Source organism: Armigeres subalbatus, chromosome 1 (genome assembly GCF_024139115.2).
Source record: "Armigeres subalbatus isolate Guangzhou_Male chromosome 1, GZ_Asu_2, whole genome shotgun sequence".
Classification (NCBI taxonomy): Eukaryota; Metazoa; Arthropoda; class Insecta; order Diptera; family Culicidae; genus Armigeres; species Armigeres subalbatus.
The window spans coordinates 225,440,032-225,459,612 of record NC_085139.1 but is presented as its reverse complement, the minus strand read 5'-3'; the positions used below and the strand labels follow the sequence as shown (position 1 = coordinate 225,459,612).

Below are 19,581 nucleotides of genomic sequence, written 5' to 3'. Positions count from 1 at the left end.
CTTCTAAAGCCCTAACACCGACCGAAAAAAGATACCCCCAGAATCAACGCGAGGCTCTAGCAACAGTTTGGGCTGTGGAGCATTTCGCGTTTTTCTTGCTCGGCAGACCATTTGTGATTCGTACTGATGCTCAGGGTGTCACGTTTATTCTCAACAGAACACGTGAAAATTCTAAACGCGCTTTAACTCGTGCTGATGGCTGGGCTCTGAGACTTAGTCCCTACAAATTTGATGTTGAGTATGTTTGCGGTCGAGACAACATAGCGGATCCGTCATCCAGGCTATATGAAGGCGAGGATGAACCATTTGCTGAAGATTTTAGCCCTGGGAAATCGCTGTTCTGGAAGCAAATCAAGCTCTTTTCTGACGGAAGACGAAATAAGGGAAGAAACAGCAAAAGATCGCCATCTGCAGGAGGTAGCATAACGAAATTAGAATTATCTTTGATTTGAAGTAATCTTATCTCATTATATTTATTTTATTAGGTAACAGATGCGCTTGAATCTGGTATTTGGTTAAAGCATTTGAAGAATTACGAAGTACTAAGCAATGATCTCGTAGTACGTGAAGGAGTTCTCGTTAAAACTGGTTGTGCGATTATCCGCAAAATCTCAGACAGAAAGCACTTGCCGTTGCTCATGCAGGTCATCCATCAAAAGCCAAATTCAAAAGCATATTAAGAGAGCGCGTTTGGTGGCCTGGCATGCCCAAGGAAGCCGAAGCATGGGTGGATTCTTGTGCGGTTTGTGCAACGAATGGAAAACCAGAAAGACCAACTCCGATGCAACGCGTCTTTGCACCGCGGAACGTATGGGAGACAGTGGCAATAGATTTCAACGGGCCTTATTTAAAGTATGGCGGCATCTCGATCCTGGTCATAGTAGACTATCGCTCTCGGTATATCATTGCAAAACCTGTCAAATCTACGAGTTTCGAAAACACTAAGAAAGTACTGGAAGCGGTTTTTGAAAAAGAGGGTTTTCCCCAGACCATCAAATCTGACAATGGTCCTCCCTTCAATGGTGAAGACTATAGGCAATATTGTGCAGACCGGGGCATCAATGTTGTCTTCTCTACACCATTGCATCCTCAACAAAATGGCTTGGCCGAAAGCTGCATGAAATTAGTTAATAAAGCTATGAATGCTGCAGCTTCGTGCGGAACGGATTATATCGAAGAACTTAGCTCCGCAATCCATGCGTATAACGCAGCTGCTCATTCCGTCACCAAATTGCCCCCGGAAGAAGTTTTGACGGGTCGTAGAATAAGACGTGGACTTCCGCTATTATGTCACAGCAAAGTAACGATTGATGATGAGTTACTGAACGCCAGAGACCAATACTCTAAGCTACAGTCGAAGGATCGAGAAGATTTTAAACGAGGAGCACGCCTGTGTCGAGTGAAACCTGGTGATACAGTCGTAGTTGAAAGGCAAAATCGTAAGAAGGCAGAATCTCGTTTTGATTCTCGGCGATATACCGTGAGAGAAGAAAAGAATGGGATGTTGGTTTTGATCGATGAGACTGGGCAGATCCTGAAGAGACACGTATCACAAACCAAGAGGGTACAAACCTGGAGAAACATTGATCAGCGAACTACTGCGAATACTGGAAATAGCGCCGTTCAGCCAAAATCGACTGGACGCACCATTACTGAGTCCAATGACAAGGATGGAAATACCGCGACAAATCGTCGTTCAGCGAGGAAAGAAACCTCCGGCGTACCTCGAAAGTTATGATTAATTTGCTATGAAATTTGTTGAAATCTGGAATAAAGAAAATGAAAATACTTTTGAACATTTCAAACTGGCGAAATTTCTATTCTCTTCGTACGTTTCAATCCCATTTTAACGCAGATGCTGTTCACACGGATTAATATGCATTTTTCGTGAATTACTGGAGCAGGCAAAAACAAAAAAAGGAAAAAACGTTTTTTCACTGATTGACGAGTAGAGTCGGACAAGACAGGATGAGACGTACGTCATAGAATTTAAGCCGCACATTTATCGTAGACATTTTCACGGGATTGTTGAAAGTAGCTAAAGTAGTCCCACACGTTTTGTTTGTTTGTATTATCTACTAGTAAGTGACAGACGGCTAAGACCGTTCACGGTCCCGCAATAAATTTAGCTTTAGCATGATTTGTCTCATGCTGACGGCGGTGTGTAAACAAAATAATATAAATGACAAGTTTGTCATAATGGGCCTTTTCACGAGACGTTTAAAAACAGCTGATTTTATCGTCAATTGACAGTTCTTCTATGAAAGTGACAGCTTCGGACTTGCAGGCCTGTTCAGCGGTTGTAAACAAGTGCAGCCCCGGCAGTGTCACATGAAAAGGCCTATAAAGGCCCATTCATATAAACTGTAGAATCCATCTACTAAATTTGTCAAATGCGATGAACACGGAAAAAAGATTCCAAGCATATACACTGAAAAGGACTATTCACAAATTACACACTATCAAAATTCCATACACTGAAATAAATGTTGGGGTAGTTTTAACCATGATATTCTATTCAAAATTACTATTTCCAAATGTTGTCATGATAAATGATTGTTTGACAAAATAACATCACTGTTGTTAATTTTACCATGCGCATGTTCAAAATAATAACACAGCATGGTGAAGAAAAGCAGCCATATTTTATGCTGTGGTGCTATTGCAAATATTTATAATCGCGACACATTTACAATATATAGTTATTTTTAGCAGTGTATGAGTGGAATGTTCACATGGTTAATTAACTTTAAAGTTGTAGTAACCGTGACAGAGCCGAAATACCATTTTTTTTCTTGAGTGGTGTAATTAATCCAATAGTGGAATCAGTGTTATGATTTTGCTATAGTACGTGACGCACATTTTTTTTTTTTGGACAGGAGGAGGATGTGTGGCGTGGATATGGAGTCATTAGCTCATTACACCCCTTTTGAGTCAATGACGTATGATACAGTCTAGCCATATGCTCGACCTTGTATACACACACTTTGTGCGTTACCATGTAACGCGCGCGGTAACAGCGAAACCCACACTCTGCGCGCAGCAGCGAGCATCAACGCTTTGATACAGCAGCAGTGGTACAGGTAAGACCTATCGCCTACTCGAGCGTGCTGGGTGATTCCTCCATTTTGGGGTAAACAGTGTCAACTTGTCTTCTCCATGTTACTAAATGTGGATAAGTGTGTAATCTAAGATTCAAGAATCTTCTTCGAATTATCTATCCAGTATTTTGCGCTCGATAATGGCGGCCGAGTGAGTGCCCTTTTGACATTCAAGAGGTAGAAAATATTTACATATTTCAATTACAGTAGGCCTTGATTCATTGAAAAACATTGGCACTCACCCGGTATCAACAAATAAACAAATGTCAAGTATTTCTTCTATGTTGTTCAAGGATTTGGTACTTTTTTCATCCTTTTTTATAATATTCTCTTTTCTAGGAATGAAACCACAAGAAATTGACAAATCAATGGTGATTATAATATGTTTTTCTAAGGGAAAAGAAATTTGAAACCGGACACCTGCGTGAGGCGATAGTCAGGTAGTATCAGGCTGGGTTCACAACGCTGGATGCATTAAAATAAACTCCGTTTCCCCTATCCAATCGCCTCCGGCCCCCAATCAAGCAATACTTTAAAAGGGGACTTTTAAGCATTACGCTCAATGATCTGCGTGCACACTGCACATCGACACAGCTTGTACTCTCCCCTTTCCCACTGACTGTACGCAATAACATTCCGACAGATACTGCCACAATACTCCTCAAGCAGAGCGGCGAACAGGCTTGCCAAAAACTCCTCGCCGAGTAGAAAATGAGCAAGAGCAAGAGTTTTTTTGAGGAGCAGAAATAAGCATCAAAACTCACAACATTGTGCATCATTAAACCCGAGCTTGTGCGTCGCAAAACAAGAGCGAGTCCATCTGTTCATCTTTTTCTTTTGGTGCGCCACTCACTTACACTCACACTCAAAACAGCCTTCAAGATTTTTCTCACATACAAAGCGTCGCTCCGGAGGCTCAATGAGTGCTCTTTCGCCCGACGCCTCACTCACATGTGTTTTAAGTTTGCTTTTGCTCACTCTGTTTTTTAATACTTCTGCTTTTTTACGCTTCCACTCAATTGTGAGGATGCGAAGGCAGCATTTTGCTGATGATGATTTTATTTGACTCTAGCGAAGGTGAGGAGTTTTGTCAAGCCTGGGCGAAAGTATCCTTTCAGCTGCTGACTGACACTTACTGATCCTTAGACCTGTTACAATTGACATGCTACGAACCATTAATAACTGCATAAAGTCATTGTGCTGATATTTGTCACGGGATTCATTAAAGGGTTTCTATCACTAATTACCTACATAAGGTCAAATTTGGCCTTTTTCAACCTTACGGTGAGGTCCTTAAGCCTTAAGTCAGTCAGGATACTTTCGCCGCTCTGCTTGTGGAGTATTAGGGCACAGGTGCTGCCAGAACGTTATTGTGCACAGTCAGTGGGAAAGGTGAGAGTATAAGAGATGTCGATGTTCACGTAAAGCATTGAGCGCAAGTGTAAGTATTGCTTGATTGGGGGCCGGCGCCGCGGCTTGTCTTGTTGATTTAATTGTTGCTTCATTCCTAGAAAATAATGAAATTTACCAAAAAAACCCAGATTAATCCACCTAGCGGTGATGGTGCCTTTCTCGTTCGTTCAAAAGGTTTGGAAAAATCTAAAATAACACTAATATGTGGATTGATCTCATTTTTCATATTTGTTAATATGCATAAAAAAAATCTCGCCAAACGCAATTTGTTGCAAACAAATCGGATGAGCATAAGAGCAAAAACCCTGATTAATCCACCTAGCGGTGATGATGCCTTTCTCGCTCATTCAAAATAGTTGATAAACATATATGAAAAGTCTAAAATAACAATTGGTGAATAAGACTTATTTTTCACATTTATTTATACCAGATGAACCGGCCTAGGGTCAAAGATCTCGTAAATAAAGATAGATTGAATTGAAAATTCACATTTGTTATAATTGCTGCCGGATGCAATTTGTTGCAAGCAAATCGGATAAGGTTAAGTGCCCGGAAAATGTGATGAGGTTGTGCAATTGCACAAATCGAGTTTCAGGCATAGTATAAAAATTTGTATTTTGGCCATAACTTTTGAGCCCATAGTGAGTTCGGGCTGATTTTTAATGTGAAACAATGGGACAGGATTCGCCGTTTAAATAATCGGTTCAGGATAAGATTTCGAAAAATGAGTTAGATTTTTTTGCACACATGCACATACACATACTTCTTCTGAAAAAGTTCGTATCGTTTGCTTTGAATACGAGAAAAGCAAAAAAAAACGGTGGTGAGAAAAAACAAATGTTTCCATTTGTCAAACTTTCGAGTGCTTTCCTATTAAACTATTAAATCGATTAAATCAAAAGATGTTTTAGTTACAAGATAAAGTTTGTCGCTGTCGTCGCTGTCCAGAACATCTTTTGCCGGCGATGATAGGGGAGCTAAATGTCAAAGAAGGAAAATCCAATACGATTTGACAGCTTGATACCCAACACGTTCCGGACAGCAGAACAAAGGGAATCGAAGCGACAATCTTTATCTAGTAACTAAAATATCTTTTTTGCAATTCATGATCATAATACCTGGTTTACAGTTGGCGTTTGAGTGATAGAATGGCCTACTTTTCCATACCAATGAAATGGGTGCTTTAATGAACATTATGCAACTCAAATGGGTTGCATAATGTCCATTATAGCACTCATTTGGGTGCTATAATGAAAAACCAGCATAAGAACAATAGTCCTATGACCAGATTTAGCTCAATTAACTTGGGTGAGTGTTCAAACAGTGTATTCTCTGTGTCACGTAATTAATGAAATAATTTAATGGACATGACATCAAATTCTCTAAAAGCAGGTTTATCTATCACTTTATGGTCTGTCTAGCATACAATATGGCATGATAACATTGGATTTGTTTGTTTTCTGCAGCAGCATGACATTTTGGCAACATTGATCATGTGAAGTAAATACAATTGTACCATTTTGATACAGATTTATCACATTAAAGCCCCTTTTTCGTCATTGCAAAAAATAGCGTGTGCAACTCGTTGCAAAACTCGATTTTTTCAGCACTCGTAGTATTTATCCAACTCGGCAAGCCTCGTTTGATAAACGTACAACTCGTGCTGAAAAAATCATCTTTTTGCAACTAGTTGCACAAACTACTATTATTAAATCGAAAACAAAAACCGAAAACGTGTGCATGTGTGAACCGGTCTGCAAAAATTCACTCGATGTTCGTTCAAAATCGGGTCAATCTTAAAAAACAGCACTTTTTCGATTTTTGTTTTGAATTTAAAAAATATTTAGTGGCGTAAAAATATAGGTTAATTGGGAATGTTGACCTTAAATAAGCCAAAGAATCGATTAAGGGAATGAACATTTTTGACGAGAAAGGTAAATTTTTGCTGATGAGCATTTTTGTCATTATCATTCAAACACTTTTCAACAAGATTTATAAATTTGATCCGACTTAAAAAAATCTGAAGAGAATTCTACTGGGGTTGCTTTTCTTTATATGGAAAGCATTTCGCAGTAATTGGTATGAATGTATGGTTAAAATTGAATATTTTAATTTCTAAACTGATCCAAAATTATTTATCAGATCACTATTTACAGGTAAACGATTCAAGCACAAAATCTGATAGATAACGCGTGACAGAGCTAGTGTTACCAATATCAGCATTCTTGAGCTCATATTGTGCAATACTTTATATCGTAATGATAACATATATCGGAAAAATCAAGAAAATCGTTGCTTACCTTCGTGTAATTTGTTATGGATTATAGCAAGGCTGTTTTCGATCATTTAGTAATATAGTTTCGATAATTTAGTAGTTTGTCAATAACTTATTCCAGAGGTTAAATTTCAAAAGTGATATGTGGAGGACTTCTAGAGCGAAGGTTTTTACAACTCTGCCTAATTGTTGTATCTATTGCACTAATAACAGAGTTATAGCGCTAGTTGCAGTAACTTATTATACAGACTGAACGAAATTTTGTTATTATTTAGTATTAGTAACTAGTGCTTCAACTCTGTTATTAGTTAAATTAAAACAACAAACTATTAGGCAGAGCTGTAGAAAAATAATCGCACTAGAACTCTACTGTACCACGTTTTGACATTTAACCTCTGGAATGAGTCATTGTAGTTTGTCAATGATCGAACTAAGACTATTAAATTATCTAAAACATACTTGGATTATAGAAAAGTTTGAATACTTTTTCTACTGACTTCCAAAAATAGAAAATTTTCTCCGAAGCCTACCAAAACTCATTTTCTCCTACATAATCCGAGTGCTTTTTATTTGAATTCTTCTAACAGACATGCTGTCACTATGAACGGGGTTCCAATTATTTGGTCTAGCGAAGTCCAAGATTTAGGACTTATGTATAGCATGAATGAATTAACTATCAAAAACCACACAGAAGGTATGCAAGCAAAATGGTACAAAAATAGTAAGTGAATATCCATAGAAAATCAAAATCTTAAGATATTTTTTTGATTTACAAACTAATTGTTAGGCCAGCCATGTTTTACATATACTGTGCCAATATGGGTTATTTGCTGCAACGCCAGGAAGAATGCATTTACAGAGGATTCAAAATAAAATGTTGAAATTGATTATGAAGTTGCTTCCCTGCGCACCAAAACAATAAGAATATTACATGTGACTTATTTGAATGAAATGACACAAAAGCACCTGACATAAACTCAATCGTACCGTTTTGACTCAAATCCCGAACATGACTTATATTCCGATATAACTAAACTTTTTATCGGTTCAGATTATGCCACCGAACCAAAGCACAGCCCCCGGTGCGTATGCACAAGCAGCCTATGCCTTGATGTAGTGAAATAGTTATTTGTTGCAAATTGCGTAGCCTCTTGTTCTTCGAACGCTTTTATCTCAAGAAACAAAGATAGCTCAGTGGTAACGTGGTAGGCTCTTATTCAGAGGATTTATGTTCGATCCTCGTGTAAGCCATCCTTTTTTTTTCAAAACTCATATTTTCTAGGTGTGTGGTATAATACGCATTGCAAGAAAAATTTTGAATACTAGAAAATTCAAGCGCCTTTAAAAAAAATTTATATTTAATATTTTTCATGCTAATAATCAATGGAACGTAATGCTGTGTATTGTTTCTATTTATATTCATGACATTTCTATAATTGAATCCATCTGATTATTTGGAATATTTGAAAGAATTCAGGTCGGTCTGATGATGATGGAGGTAGGAAATGAAACATAAATACATAAGTTGAGAATCGATATGTACTCAACAGTTTTCTTTAATGATTGTTAGCAGAAACAAAATAGCTTTTGATTTATCTTGGTAGTAATCAAACTTGCCCACCGAGTTTCGGTAGACAGTAAACATAAGTAGGAAATTATATTCTATTGCTTCAATGCACTAAAGAAAAATGCTTTACTGAATAGAAAAGACATAATTATTCAATAAAATTAGAAGCTTGCGAGTTTATGGTGCAGCAGACGATATATCCAAGGAATTGAGACCGGGGATTTCTCTCTGCGCGTTATTTCCGCGGAGCTATCCAAAATTTTCTTTTTTTCCGTAATACATACTCATGAACCAGTTTCCCCAAATCTCATTTGCTCGGATCAACATTCAACCCATCTGAGCTAAAAATAGAACATTGCCGCACGCAATGCGATGTGTGTTGGTGATGCTTCCTGCGGTAATATTCATCCGACGGCAAGAGACTGAAGCGAATGCGCATGCGTCCCGCGTCTTCCCGCACACCAGCTGCGCTCCCATATGCTGATTGAACGCCACAAAGAATGATGCATGCATATGCGTAAAAATAGAACAGAAGCACGGCTTGCCGCTGATGCTACGATGGTTAAGCCGACCGATCCACAGTGGCGGAAACCCAGACAAAACCCAAAACAAATCGTTCTTTCGTGAAGCTGATATTATTTTAATTTTGCACATTTAGTCAATGATAATTCCTCAATTTGTTAATTGTAGTTGGTAAATTTAATTTTTGGTGACTTGGTTCAAGTTGATGGTGTAACATGTATGTATGGGAAAATTAAATTTGACTAAATTTTGTATCGGGAAAGATTCGGAAAGAACTGATATGATGCATTGAAATATATATTTTGTCACTTAACAGTGGATAGTTTGGCGAATTGCGCCTTGCTGCACTGAAGCGGGAAATTTACTGTTTCAAGGTTAGAATTAAGACGCTGCTCTGATCCTAAGTCTTGGGCTTCCGGAAGTCTTTGGAGCATAGCATATGTCGGATAACTATTCAAATTTCAAAATGAATCAAAATGAAAAATTACTGTTGCTAAATTTTGAGCGCAATCGTAGGTTTAGTCGAGCATTTGTATGGGGGACCACCACTGCGCGACGGCACATTGCCATTCCTTCTTTTAGGCGCATTCGAACGGGAAAGCGTTGAACGTGTTAAACAAAGCACGATGCTTTTTGAAATTGCTATATGACGACTGAGGAGTATTTACAGGCTGTTATATAGGGTATTTGTGCTTTTCTTAGCGCTTGATAGCAATAAGACATGAGAAAAGTTATGTCTAACTTTTAGCAGAGAAGAGGATTTTTAATTATTGAACGGATATCCTATCGTAAAAAGGTCACCCCAAATTACTATTTAGTAATTTGCATAGGGCACCCGCAACCTGAGGGGTTCTTATTGATACTTCCCATTATTATGCACATATGTGTCTACTAGTTTAGATGTAATTATGCAATTATACCAATATAATTTTGCATTAACATTCTCGAATCAATAGTGAATCTATTTTTATCTCAATTAAAGTAACAGCGTATCCAAGCGATTTCAATAGTTTATCTATTAGAGCATCATTACTGGGCGCGAGTGTTTTGATCATCCTCGCAACGCTGTCATTTTAGTTTAGTCATTCTTTTTCGCACTGGTCACTATTTTCGGTTATCATTTTGGTGGCTGCATTCCGTACAGGTGACGTTTAATAGTTCATCAAATAGCAGCGCTGTTATCGCGCTACCAAATTTGATCACCTGTCCGCTGCGCTACTGTTTTAGCAGCACGTTTAGTAGCGACCGGAAAAGTGTCAAGTAATGATATACTGCGCTGCCAAACGGCTTATACTCACCACCGGCAATCTTGCTCTAAGTTAATGTATTGAAACTTAATGTATTTAAATTTAATAACCAACGGTAAAAGCTAATATTTTCTTTTCTCGATCCATTAATACTTCCAGTATAGGAATCGGTACCCTAGCAGGATAAACTCTGATGCTTATAGAGGTAATGAATATATGCCCAATTCGATGATTTATATTTGTATGTATCTTGTCATATGCTAAGTGTATTGATGGTGCTGTGGTGTAGTAGCCACTTCCCGATCAAGAGATCACGAGTTCGAGTCCTGATTGGAGCATTTTGCTTTTTTTTTGCACGTAAAAACAGTTTTTTGGCCATAACTCCGAAACGCAAAGTTCAATCGATCTAATTTTAAATAGGAACCAATGGGACTGCATTCCGCGTCGAATGCAACTTGTTGCGAGCAAATCGGATAATGATAAATGCCCAAAAACGTGTCTCACATTTTTGTACACATACACACACACACACATACATACACACATACAGACATCACCTCAATTCGTCGAGCTGAGTCGATTGGTATATAACACTATAGGTCTCCGAGCCTTCTATAAAAAGTTCGGTTTTGGAGCAGTTCTATAGCCTTTCCGTATACTTAGTATACGAGAAAGGCAAAAATGGTATAATTTTCGATCCCATAGTCCGATATGGCCAATTTTCAATAGGAAACAACAGGACAGGATTCTACGTCGAATGCAACTTGTTGTGAGCAAATCGGTTAACGTTATGTTCCCGAAAAATAAGTGACATTTTTTACGCGATTTTTACGTATGAATTTGTATTTTGGCCATAACTTCTGATCCCATAGTCCGATCTGGCCAATTTCAAATAGGAAACAATGGGACAGGATTCTGCGTCGAATGCAACTTGTTGCGAGCAAATCGGTTGAAGATAAATGCCCGAAAAATGAGTGACATTTTTTACGCGATTTTTTCGTATGAATTTGTATTTTGGCCATAACTTCTGATCCCATAGTCCGATCTGGCCAATTTCAAATAGGAAACAATGGGACAGGATTCTGCGTCGAATGCAACTTGTTGCGAGCAAATCGGTTGAAGATAAGTGCCCGAAAAATGAGTGACATTTTTTACGCGATTTTTTTGTATGAATTTGTATTTTGGCCATAACTTCTGATCCCATAGTCCGATCTGGCCAATTTCAAATAGGAAACAATGGGACAGGATTCTGCGTCGAATGCAACTTGTTGCGAGCAAATCGGTTGAGGGTAAGTGCCCGAAAAATGAGTGACATTTTTTGAGTAGTTTTGCGCACACACACACACACACACACACACACATACACACACACACACACACACACACACAGACATCACCTCAATTCGTCGAACTGAGTCGATTGGTATATAACACTATGGGTCTCCGGGCCTTCTATAAAAAGTTTGTTTTTGGAGCGATCATATAGCCTTTACCGTATACTTAGTATACGAGAAAGGCAAAAATGGCATTTTATTTTGTAGTTTTAAAATTAGTATTTTCGCCATAACTTTTGACCCAATTGTACGATCCGGCCAAGTTTCTATAGGAAACAATGGGACAAGATTCTGCGTCGAATGCAATCTGTTGCGAGCGAAATGAGAAGCACACATATTGCACATCTATCACAGTAACTTATATATGACCGGATTCAGTTACAATATGGTTCCTGCAACCAGATTTGTTGAACTTGTGTTGCTTGGGGAATAGATAAAGTCTAAGTGCTAAAAAAGTGAGCTAAACTTTTTTGAACTCTTTTTCACAATAAATAGTAATTTTACCATAACTTGTAAGCCCATAGTCCGATCTGGCCAATTTTCAATAAGAAACAATGAGACATTCTACGTCGAATACAATTTAATGCGAGCAAATCGGTTGAGGAAAAGTGCCTGAAAAATGAGTGACATTTTTTACGCGATTTTTTTTTGTATGAATTTGTATTTTGGCCATAACTTTCGATTTTTCGATCCCATAGTTCGATCTGGCCAATTTTAAATAGGAAACAATGGGACAGGATTCTGCGTCGAATGCAACTTGTTGCGAGCAAATCGGTTGAAGATAAGTGCCCGAAAAATGAGTGACATTTTCTACGCGATTTTTTCGTATGAATTTGTATTTTGGCCATAACTTTTGATCCCATAGTCCGATCTGGCCAATTTCAAATAGGAAATAATGGGACAGGATTCTGCGTCGAATGCAACTTTTTGCGAGCAAATCGGTTGAAGATAAGGGGTTAGGGACAAAAGGTCGAAAGACAAAAGGTCGAAAGGACAAAAGGTCGAAAGACAAAACGTCGAGAGACAAAAGGTCGAAGGGACAAATGGTCGAAAAGGACAAAAGGTCGAAAGGACAAAACGTCGAACGAGACAAAAGGTCGAAACGGACAGAACGACGAACGGGACAAAAGGTCGAAAGAAACTAAAGATCAATAAGATCAAAAGGAACTGGACAAGGAACTGAAACGGAGATAGTCAATCTGGCACCAGAGTCTGCCCTACACAGTTAGCAAGAACTCTGCTATTTTATTTTTCACAATTTTTAACAAATAAATAAAATTTATTCATATTTTGACAGATCGAAGTGACATTCAGAAAACCTAGATTTTCATCTATTATTTGCACTCATTGAATGAATTTTATTTAATTGTTAAAAATAGTTTAAAATAAAAGAGCAACTTTTTTTTGCCAACTGTAAAGGACAACTATGTCTCACGCAATATAAGTTTTATTCATTTCCTAAATCAACAATCTTTTCATCTCTAACAAATCTATCTAGTTATTCATAATATTGTTTCATAGTAATTACTCCTTCTTTGAAAATTGCTCATTCTTTGATTGATGTGATGAGTATGTTATTTCTACTTGAAGTTAAATGCATTTCATAAATTATTTCGGTATACACCCAACTTGTTATCAACTTGTTCTTGATCGACCTTTTGTCCCTTTCGACCTTTTGTCCTTTTCGACCTTTTGTCCTTTTCAACCTTTTGACCTTTTCGACCTTTTGTGACTTTCGACCTTTTGTCTTTTTGACCTTTTGTCCCTTTCGACGTTTTGTCTTTTCGACCTTTTGTCCTTTCGACCTTTTGTCTTTTCGACCTTTTGTCTTTCGACCTTTCGACCTTTTGTCTTTCGACCTTTTGTCATAGATTCGAAGATAAGTGCCCGAAAAATGAGTGTTGCAACTTGTTGCGAGCACATCGGTTGAAGATAAGTGCCCGAAAAATGAGTGACATTTTTTATGCGATTTTTTCGTATGAATTTGTATTTTGGCCTTAACTTTCGATCCCATAGTCCGATCTGGCCAATTTCAAATAGGAAACAATGGGACAGGATTCTGCGTCGAATGCAACTTTTTGCGAGCAAATCGGTTAAGGATAAGTGCCCGAAAATGAGTGACATTTTTTACGGGATTTTTCGTATGAATTTGTATTTTGGCCATAACTTCCGATCCCATAGTTCGATCTGGCCAATTTCAAATAGGAAACAATGGGACAGGATTTTGCGTCGAATGCAACTTTTTGCGAGCAAATCGGTTGAAGATAAGTGCCCGAAAAATGAGTGACATTTTTTACGCGATTTTTTCGTATGAATTTGTATTTTGGCTATAACTTTCGATTTCATAGTCCGATCTGGCCAATTTCAAATAGGAAACAATGGGACAAGATTCTGCGTCGAATGCAACTTGTTGCGAGTAAATCGGTTAAGGATAAGTGCCCGAAAAATAAGTGACATTTTTTACGCGATTTTTTTGTATGAATTTGTATTTTGGCCATAACCTTCGATCCCATAGTCCGATCTGGCCAATTTCAAATAGGAAATAATGGGACAGGATTCTGCGTCGAATGCAACTTTTTGCAAGCAAATCGGTTGAAGATAAGTGCCCGAAAAATGAGTAACATTTTTTACGCGATTTTTTCGTATGAATTTGTATTTTGGCCATAACTTTCGATCCCATAGTCCGATCTGGCCATTTTCAAATAGGAAACAATGGAACAGGATTCTGCGTTGAATGCAATTTTTTGCGAGCAAATCGGTTGAAGATAAGTGCCCGAAAGATGAGTGACATTTTTTACGCGATTTTTTCGTATGAATTTGTATTTTGGCCATAACTTCCGATCCCATAGTTCGATCTCGCCAATTTCAAATAGGAAACAATGGGACAGGATTTTGCGTCGAATGCAACTTTTGCGAGCAAATCGGTTGAAGATAAGTGCCCGAAAAATGAGTGACATTTTTACGCGATATCATTGTGCTTCGTTCGGTTACGTATTGCTATCTTCGCGTTTCTATAGATATTGAAAGGGCAGAATAATATATAACATCGATGATCTCTCGTGAAAATGAAATTACAGTAGGAGAACAGTTCCGATAGTCGTGGGTGTACCTATAGTTGCGCTAGTACGGTTTGCAGGGAATTTACAAATTAAACGCAGTAACCCACATCACCGATCAATTAGTCGACCTGTCATAACACGATGGAAACAAAAATAACATTGGAATCTCATTTAAACTGGTAAAGATATCTTTAAAATACTTTATTTTTCTTTTTCCTTGCACCAATAGTTGGTAGTTCCAATAGTTGTGAATCCTGTATAAACCCTATGGATTCGCAACTATAGGAACGCGAATAAAAAATACCGAAACTATTGGAACACTGGCCAATAATTGGAGGATTGATTTAGGCAACAATAAAGTTTTGATGAAATATGGCGCGCTTCGAATAAAATAGAATAATGAGCTTTGGATGCACTATCAAGGTAAGGAAATAAGTATGGATTAGGTGTTATTGAGAAATTAGTGTTGAACGTGCTTAGTTTCCTCCACTATTGGGTGGCCACCTATGTCGCGGGTTAATCATTGATGTGCCGCGAAAGAAACTCTGATTCATACTTGAGTCCCTTTTTGTCCTAAAAATGTATACCAGCTTTTGATTTGAATCTTATAAGTATTAGATTTGGATTACTAATAAACGAATGACTAAGAACAACAATCCAAAAACAATTTAAATTCAATTGAAAAATCTATTCGAAATCTAATCCGTATCTAAACCAAATTCAAACCAAAGCAAATCAGAATCCAGTAAAATCATATACAACATCAATTCAAATCGAATCCAAACCTCAAAATCAATCCACATCTAATCAATCAAAATCTGATCTAATTCCGATCCAAATCTAGTCCAATCAAAAGCGATCCAAACCTATCCAAATTCAATCCAATACAAAAGCTAATCCAAATCGTTTGAAATTCAATCAAATCAATCTAAAACCAATCCAAATCCAATCAATGAAGGAATATAAAGTAATTTTTATGATTCGCCAATATAACTCACTTTTTATTAAATTTCGAAAATCAATTCATTTTGCCTTCTGGGTCGATAAACAATATTGGATTCTGCTAGACCCACCTAGCATATCCACTCCTTATTTATTATAAATATATGATCTGACATAATATCAAGATTTTATTATCTTCAGACGAATTCCAGTGTTCCAGAACGCTTAGTAAGGAACATGAAAACTGCCCGTTAACAGGTATTTTGTGCTGCCCCATTCTTAAGCGGGTAATCTCCAACAAGAAATCGTATCAGGATTTCTATCCTGCTGTGACGGCAAGGAAGACTGGCAGAACAAGAGTACAAAAGCGTACGTGAAGAGGAAAACGGTGCAGAAGCAGAAGCATTTGGTTCTGTGAAGATCTGTTCAAAACATATGCCTCTTCAAGGAAAAATGTTTTTATTTACAAAATTGATTTATCAAATTCGCCGAACATTGGCCGCCGAATGCGTTTTAGCAGGAGCAGGCACAAATACAGTATGTGTATGTAATCAAACTGATGTTTACGGAGCCAAACATGATCCTTCAATGTTTAATGGAATCAAAGCATTTCCCTCGTTTAAAGATCTATTAAAACTGAACCTTTGGCCCACCAGCAGAGCTAATTGAGCAAAATGCGTCATTATTGTCCTATGTTGGTTTTTCTTAAGCACCAAATGGTGCTATAATGACATTATGCAACCCATTTGAGTTGCATAATGTACATTAAAGCACTAATTTCGTTGGTTAGATTGTACGACAATTCCCTCGAAAATTCCCGAATGCAATTTCCCGAATAACGATTCCCCGAATGTAACATTTCCCCGAATGTAACAATTCCCCGAATGAAACACCCCGAATGTAACATTTCGAATACTTACTCTTCTTTTGAGTGCGGCACAAAGCGATTGAGGATTTCTGATCCGGAGGTTGCGAGTTCGATTCTCGGTTCGGCTTAGGATGCTTCCGGGTGAGAAGTATTTTCGGCTCTTTGAGCACAGTGTCCATTGCACTTGCCACACAAGACATTCATGCAACTGGTGAGTAAGGAAAGCTTTCAATAACTGTGGAAATGCTAGTAGAACTAAGTTGAAAAACAGCCCAAGGCGAAGTGAAGAGATATTGCTTTAAATGTATTAGTATCCTGGTATGATGAATTCATCTGCCCGGTTTAGGCAAAAAGGAAAAACAATGTCTCTCTCAATGAACACATTTGCCCGTATAAGGCAAAGAAGATAGATAGTCCTTCTTTAAATGAAATCGTTTGTCTGAAATAAAGTGAATCAATGAGACAGTGCCTTGCTTTACTTCGTGGAAATGATTTCTTTAAAGAATGGATTACATCCATATTATCTTATTTCGGCAGATACGTGTTATTAAATATAGAATAATAATAACAATAATCTGGGAAACACTCCATAAAAAAAGCGACGCATTTACCATTGCATTAGTCCGAGCTAATTCATTATTTTAAAGAAGGAATCATTCACCATCGCCTCAGTCCGGGCAAACGCAATATTTTTCTTTAGAAGGATTCACATCAACCATTGCCTCAAACTTCTTAAGAAGGTATTTACAGGACAGGAGTTTAATTTCGAAAATAAAAAATAATTCAAAAACGCTTTAAATCGGAATCTGCCGTTTGCGATTCTGCTTTAAAAAACACAGCTGTTGTTCGACTATTATAGATCAAAAGCGCCTTGGAAATCATTCTACCCTGATATTTTTATAATTTAAAAACACATCTTAGAGGATAAAGAATATCCAATACTACCAATGGATATTGAGCGGATGAACGTAACATAGTTACGGTTTACTTTAAGATTGACACTAGTGATACTCATGTTTTCTTTTGATCCTTATTCAAATTGCTATCAGAAATCAAGGAAGGTGTGATCCTTGTTTCAATCTAGGATAAAAATTACGAAATCGGGATTACTACTCCTGGTCGCCCACGCCCATAATGTCCAATAAGACACACTTGAACGTATCGTTAAACGCTGCTTTTTCGGACGCATACAGTCGATTGCGAAGATGTGTTTGTAAGAGGTACTATGTTTTCGGGAATTGTTCCATTCGAAATGTTACATTCGGGAATTGTTACATTGCGAAATGTTACATTCGAATTGTTACATTCAGGGAAATTACATTCAGGGAAATTGTATTCGGGGAATTGTCGTACAATCTCGTTGGTATGGAAAAGTAGGTCGTTTTATCAATCAAAGACTAACTGTAAACCAGGTATTATAGTCAGGAATTGCAAAATAACTTAAACCATTAAAAATATTCAGTGGAAATCTGCATCACTGGCCTCAAAAGCATTATGTGCAGTAAACATAAGTTTTTTTTGATAATATTCTTCGAATAAAACTTAAAAAAACTACATTATCATAATGATATGGAAATGCTAATATCATCTTCCAAACTTGGACGTACATGTTCATGATAGCATTAGAGGCGAAAGTATAGAATTGATAGTTCCGTTAGGGATACGGCAGCATGACATTATCACATTATCATAGTTGTTTACCTTTACAGAACGAATGTGCACGATATCTGAATGAAAACCTTCTATATGTCTAACTAAAACCGTCATAACTCGGCAACTGCTCATTTTACTTTGTAACGATAAGTGTTTCTGATAGAAATTGCCTGATAAACCCAAAATCGCTGAAATCAAAAAAAAATTATATGCATTTTGAGAAAATGCTATTTTTTATTTTTTTATGAAAATAATGTAAGGTTAAATATGCTTTGCATCTGAAATATTTTTATAAATCACCACAAAATTTCAAGCGGAAAACTGTACTGACGTTTTTGTAGCTTTATCAGGGCGAGATATCGATTATTGAAAATGGTATGTTTTAAAAATCTTCAAAAACGAGGAGGAGTGTTTGGCTGGAGGGTGGCTCAAACGGTAGGGTCAAATGCTTTTTCGAAATGTAGGCCCAAAGTAAGTAGATACACCTATTTTGGTTGGAATTCATAGTATTCACCTGCAAGTTTTCACTTTATCTCTCGGTCACTTGGCGCGGAATGACCCATATAGCGTTTTTTTTTACCTTTCTTTATTTGGTAGACACTCCGTGTCTTAGCCACTACTGTGCTAGAACTACTGTGGTTTTCTGCTGACAAAATCCACACAGAATCTAATTTTAGATTTCATTACATTATTGCTGTCCTTGCCAGTCCATCTTATCGTGAGTCCATTGTGTCCGTTCGTCCATGTCGTGTATCCAATGATCGTTGCATTGTTCGATTGTAATTTATCCGGGTAACGTTGGGCAATGCTCGAGAAGAACAAAATGTCGTCGTCATCAGGCAGCCGTGTCGGTAAGGCGCTACAAACGCCACCATGTAGGGCTGCGGATCCGGCGACTGACGAAGGTTTGGTGGAGGACTGGGAATCGAACCCATAACCATCCGCTTGTAAGGCGTACGTGTAGCTAACTTCACTCTACGGGACCCCATATAACGTTTTTCGTCAAGGTTATCTTTATCAAGCTGGTACTAAATTAACGTAATCTTACTATCTGATGTAGATAACCATATTGTAGAATATTTACGATCCCTATAATAAAAAAGTGATCCCGTAGCGCACATAAAATAAAAAGGTGTCTTCTGTTATCTACAGATCATAAGCCAGACGAGTACTTACTTAATAGCAGCTTCTTTCCTACTATGTTAATAACAGCTCCGTTCAGAATGTAACAGGCCAGAACAAGATCCCATGATAGTGGTTATCTGAAAATAGATGCGTGATACTCACAGGACCTGGTATGCATTTCCTGTAGACTGAAGTTGATCGAATTGTAAAGAAGCGGTACAAAGTAGCCAGATGTAACATTCGAAACTCACTTCATTTTGGTTCTGTTGTTTAGATTATTTCACCACATCGCAGATGGTGACCTTGGCATCCTGGTAGTTGAGTAGGTGTTCAATATGTCCGGAATCCATAACAGTCCTGAGGAGGACATGAACAGCCCGAACATGAGAAAAGACGCTCGTAATGTGTTACCAACTAAAGGTGCTCGAATAGGGAACTGTTTGCTCCCAGACGTATCGTAGGCCCTTGTTCAATT

At 37.8% G+C, this 19,581-nt stretch overlaps 1 protein-coding gene and 1 pseudogene across 1 annotated transcript; one reads left to right on the top strand and one right to left on the bottom strand.

Moving 5' to 3' along the window:
• The first annotated feature begins 703 nt into the window (after positions 1-703).
• On the top strand, positions 704-1,738 carry LOC134207042 (uncharacterized protein K02A2.6-like). The gene has a single exon (XM_062682775.1). The coding sequence runs from the start codon at positions 704-706 to the stop codon at positions 1,736-1,738; it is 1,035 nt and encodes a 344-aa protein (XP_062538759.1).
• A 2,730-nt stretch (positions 1,739-4,468) lies between these two features.
• Positions 4,469-19,581, bottom strand: part of LOC134207041 (synaptic vesicle glycoprotein 2C-like) — a 29,192-nt pseudogene continuing 14,079 nt past the window's right edge.

What these genes read in the sequence shown, in the direction of transcription:
- LOC134207042 (XM_062682775.1), top strand. Translation starts at nt 704, where the DNA reads ATGCCCAAGGAAGCCGAAGCATGGGTGGATTCTTGTGCGGTTTGTGCA.